Source organism: Plectropomus leopardus, unplaced genomic scaffold (genome assembly GCF_008729295.1).
Source record: "Plectropomus leopardus isolate mb unplaced genomic scaffold, YSFRI_Pleo_2.0 unplaced_scaffold12256, whole genome shotgun sequence".
Taxonomy (NCBI): Eukaryota; Metazoa; Chordata; class Actinopteri; order Perciformes; family Serranidae; genus Plectropomus; species Plectropomus leopardus.
In genome coordinates, this window is record NW_024613011.1 from 1 (window position 1) to 5,286 (window position 5,286).

Sequence of the window (5,286 nt, forward strand, 5' to 3'; positions counted from 1 at the left end):
CTAAAAGGGAAACTGTCTCTAAAAAGCCAAACTCCATTGACAAAATCAGTAGTTTTACTTTGCTGAACCCAGGAGCTGCTGGTCTGCTGCTCTCTTGTTCAGTTAGTTTGTATTATTGTGAGATTTTGGTGTTTTTAGTTTGGACTCACAAAAAGCACACAATAGCTTAAAAAAACAAACCGATTGAGGCAGTGGTAGACCAGAAACTCCTGTGTTCGGCGAGTTAAAATTACTGTCTCAGTCGGTTATTTCTTTTAGTCCTTGTGTGACTTTTGTGAGTCAGAACTGAAGCTTTAAAACGCCAAAGTCACACGTTAACAGAAAGTGATCGAGGCAGCGGTAGACCGATGCTTTCCCATGTAAAGCGAAGTAAAATTACAGTGGAGTTCAGCTTTGACAAGAGCATAGAGAAGTTTTACTACTTTAGTAGACTGTAGTACACTACTTGTCGAAAAGTGCCGATCATCCGACTGGATAAATGAGACTCTGATTTAACGGCACGAGTTGTGTGAGTTTGTAAACAGATGTTTTGATATAGTTTTGCTGAAGTTAAATGGACCCTTATGTCTTCAATTAATCAAGAACAGTTTTTGGATTCTCCGTTCATCGTGGAGGTATGTGAGAAAAACAAAGTTTTCTTTACAAATTCAACATAACACAAGGTGAGTTATTAATACACAAATAGTCACTTGGTGGCTGAAGTTTCCCTTTAAAAAGTCAAATGAGCTGTTTTTCTTGTTGATGCTCGTCACTCCTGAAAGTGTGACTGTAATACTTTCAGTGGTGACAGCAAACGTAGTCCCGTATTACACGTCCATGTTCATGGACTGCACCTTTAGACCCTTACACTAAGTGACTTTTTGGTTCAAACCAAAATGGACAGAAGACAGTGACAGTTTTGTTTTTTTGACCTTATGTTGACTTTTCTTTGACCTTTGCAGGTTTCCCTGTGAGGTTATGAGTGAACTAAATAAAAAGGCATTATTGAAAAATAAGGCTACCAGTCTGAGGCGTTTAAGGCACCCAGACTGAGCTACATTCCATCTCTGATGACAAAACGAAGAAAGTAACGAGAGAAAATGAAATGTTTTAGCTTACAGTGATGTCCTTCTCTTTTAGTATTAGGGCTAAAACAACTCTTTATATTTTTATTTCTCTCTCACACACTATCTCACTCTGCAAGTTTTTATTTTTTCTTCTTAAATAAGCTTTTGATTTTAGAGGAGGAGCGCTTGATTTTCTCTCCATTGTCGCTGGAGTCCTGGGAGGAGGTGCTCTGGAGCTTGTGTTCCCTCCCCACGCTCCGGCCCTCCGAGTCCAGGGAGGTAAGAGACGGGTAACGCCCCACGTTGGGCAGCATGCTCGCGGGCAGCTGGCCGAAGCTGTAGGACTTCTCCAGGACGCCGTTATACATGCCCTTGCCCGTCGGAGAGGTGGCGCTCCCCTGCGAAAAGGTTGCACTTTGCGACTCGGGGATGATGCGGGTGAGGTCGGGCGAGCCTCTGTGTGCAAACGGGTGGTGCTCCAAGGCCGGGGACGGCGAGGTGGAGGGCGGGCCGGAGGGGGTGGTGGCTGGGGTGGGAGGCAGAGGAGGGGGCGTGGAGTCCCTGAGACTGCTGCTGCTGCTGGTGGTGGTGGAGGTGGCGGGCGTGGACGCGGGAAGCTCCGAACTCTGGCTGAACAGCAGCAGCTCCTCGCGGGAGATCTTGCGGTACGGGGTGTCCGGGCCCGGTGTGCAGGGGTTGTGCAGCTGCTTGCGGCCCAGGGAAGAGTTGAGAGAGTCCGTGTCGGAGCCGCCCTCCTGAGCCGCTTCCCTGAGAGAGGAGAGCAGACGCAGCGCGGTCACGACTCAGACGGACAAATCAGAGCATCCAAAACTTTACTAAACTTTTATAATGCAGCTAATTTGGCATCGAGGTTTGCATGGATCAAAAGTTTTACAGCTACAAGCAAAAAAATAATAACATGAACTAAACTGGCTTACTTGATTTAAACTGCATGTTTTTTAGGGGATTTGTACAACTTAACCCTTTGAAACCTGATCCATTTGGCTTGAGAGCAACGTAAAGCTTAAAAACTGACCCAAAATAGGACAAAAAAGAGAAAAAACAACAGCAGCAACAAAGGAATGACCCGTTAAATATACTTATTTTGGCATCGTGGTTAGCACGGATGACAATTATGAGGGGAAATTTTTACGGCAAAGAGCAAAAAAATAATAATGTGAACTCAACAGGCTCATTTCATTTTAACTGCGCATTTTTTTAGGGAAACTGTACATCTTAACCCCTTGAGACCTGAGCAAAGTGGCTTGGTTCCTTTCAAAAATAAGGAAAAGGGGCAGAAACTTAAGAAAAAATTATTCAAAAATTCCCCCCAAAAATATCAAAAGTAAAAGACAATTACATGAAATTCTGAAACATACGAAATAAATAATAAAATAAAATAAACATAGGAATTACTGGAAAAAAGTGCTTAAAATTAATAATGTTTTTTTTTTTAAACAATGTTTCTCTCACTTTGAAAAAATAATTTTCTAAATCTACGAATTTCTTCCAAGGTGCATAACATTTCTTGCTAAATTGCTTATCACACTTTCCCGTAATTTTAAAAGAAAGCAAACCAATTTGCTCGGTGATCAGAGGTTTAAACACATGAAAAGTGATGTTGCGACAGGATTCAAAGGGTTAAACACAAAATAAAACTAAGGAAAAGCTTTTTTAATTGTGAGTTTCTCTTTATCTCAATCTACTTTTAACATGTTAATCAAATTCATTATGTTACATTCTCAAATAAAGTTATGCTTAAACTTTTAAAACTTAAACTTTTTTACAAAAAAACTGAATAGTCTGCTGTGTATTTAAAGTTAAACTTCACCCCCCGAATCACCATTTACATATCAATTACTCACTTCCTGTTTTGTTGAATTCCTGAAGAAAATTTTGCCTCCAAAGTGAACGAAGAATCCAAAACGGGTAAAAATTCCTGAAGGACTGAAGTAAGACGCGGTCCACGTCTGCCTCTAACTGGTAGGAAATTTGTGTTATTGTTTGACTTTTTAGTTCGAATTCACCAAAGTCGCACAAAAATAAAAACAAACATATGGAGGCAGCAGACCAGCAGCTCCTGTGTTCAGCGAGGTAAAACTACTGTCCCGATAAGAGCTCCTTTTATGCTGCCTGATCCAGGAGGGGATATCGTGCCGTTATTCTGCCTCGCCGTTATGTATAAAAGATACAATCACAGAATGGAGCGACAGAGTTTCTCACCTTTAAACTGCCACTGGAAGTAATAACAGCACCAAAACTGTGTTTGTGTAAAAGGGACAACAATCCACCCGTGGAGATTTAAAAAGCAGCTGTTAGCAGCTAATTTAAAGAGCAAGTACAGCTGCCAAAAATGGGAAAACAGTGAGATGTGGGAGCTCCTTACCCTCCGAGCAGGTTCTGCGATGCTGGAACCGATTTAACAATCACACGCAGGAGCAGCATAATGAGTAAAAATTCAAATTTCGCGTACAGAAAGGAATTTTTAGCGGCCCTACAGCACTATTTTTGTGCAAAACAGTCTTAAGTTGCACTTCAGTCTGTTTGGAAAGTACCGAACATACGACTGGATAAATGAGACGTGGATTATACTGTGGAAACGGTTACAGTGTAGCTGTTTAAAGTGGCCACCTACAGCATTAATTCATCATAGAAATTTTTGGATACTTCTTTATGTCATATGTCATACCGGAGGCCAGCATTGTTGTAACACTGACCAGCGGCTCCCGTGTTCAGCGAGGTTAAATTATTTTTGTTTTTGTCGAAGTCTGGCGTACCGGGCGTGAGACTGAATAAATGAGTTTTGTTTTATACTGCACCATACTAGTTGTATAGGAGTTTGTAAACAGATATTCTGATATAGTATATAGCTGTTTTTTAACGTGGACCCCTATGACTTCAGTTCATCCAGAATTTTCTCAGTTTTTGGATTCTCAGTTCACCGTGGAGACGTGCAAGAAAAAAAAAAACCTTTTTCTCTAATTCAACGTAACACAAGGTGAGTAACTGATATGCAAATAATTATTTTGGGGGATGAAGTATTCATCTAAAATCACTCTTTTCTAAAGTGTCCTAACTTCTCCTCCATGTTAAAATTCTGGATTGCATTTTGCAAGAATTGAGAATTTGCAAACGGATGTTTCGATATAATTTTGCTGTAACTAAACACGGACCCCTATGACTTCAGTTCATCAAGAATTTTCCCTGTTTCTTCACTCACAGCGGAAATGTGCAAATTTTCTTCGTGAATTCAGGGCACAGGGGTGACGTTTCCCTTTAAATCCTCAAAGTTAAACATTCGGAAAGGTGAAAAATCTTTCTGGTTGAGTTTTTCTTCTGCTAAATGTTTTTATGTTAGTAACGGGCCACCATTTATCATGCATTTAACAGTAAAATGACTGTTTTAAGTTTAGTCTTTGGGGTTTAGTCCTTACTGACACATTAGTTGGAAAATTGGGGAAAACTGCAGGAATTAAAGTGGAGAGAAGACTCACTTCAGCATTATGTTGCTATGTTAGACATTAACTAATTACCGTGTGCAGGTTTCAGTGGAGGCAATTCATGCATCCTCCAAACATTAGAAGGCACCCAACACCAAAAGTCACCATTTAACCCCAAAGCTGAAAGCATCAGTGTGAGAGTCTGGATAAAACACCTGTGAGTCCAAACTGTAAAACCATTCCGCGGCGTTCCGGCCACCGCTACATACCCCCTCCTATCCGAGCTGAACATGATATGTTCGTCGTCTGCCTCGGGGCGATAGGAGAGGGACGAGCTGGCCATGGACAGCAGGTCGGGGTCCGGGGACATCAGCGAGGACTGCGGGGAGCTCAGCAGGCTCCGGCGGGAACGACACAGGCTGCTGCTGCGGGTCAGCGAGGGCCGGATCAACGTGGCCGCTGGCGAGGAAAACAAGGAGGAAAACTGCGATATTATAATCAAATTCACATTATTTTTTCAGTGGTCATTTAAAATCCTCCTACTTACTTGTGAACTGTGGAATGATGGGAGGCGTGTCCTCGTCCAGGTCATCCACTCCTCCTGCGATGGGGTACGGAGGCACCGAGACTCGCGGCATGACCACCCAGCTGTGGTCTGAGTAGAGACTCGCCGTCAGACTCGGCAGCCCCGAGTTATTGACTACGGGGAAGTTGCAGAGCTTCTCAATCTGCTGCCAGCGGTGCAGCCGCTCCCTCAGGCACGCCGTCACCTCTGACAGGGCTTTCCTGAAGAAACACAC

The 5,286-nt window shown here is 42.7% G+C and overlaps 1 protein-coding gene across 1 annotated transcript; it reads right to left on the reverse strand.

The window, feature by feature from the left end:
• Window positions 1–594: 594 nt before the first annotated feature.
• LOC121963725 (stromal interaction molecule 2-like) lies at window positions 595–5,283 on the reverse strand (the record flags this gene model as incomplete). Its single annotated transcript, XM_042513981.1, has 3 exons — window positions 595–1,814; window positions 4,702–4,945; window positions 5,034–5,283. Coding segments are annotated over 3 exons (1,122 nt in total), but the record flags the coding sequence as incomplete, so codon positions are not given.
• Between the last annotated feature and the right edge of the window lie 3 nt (window positions 5,284–5,286).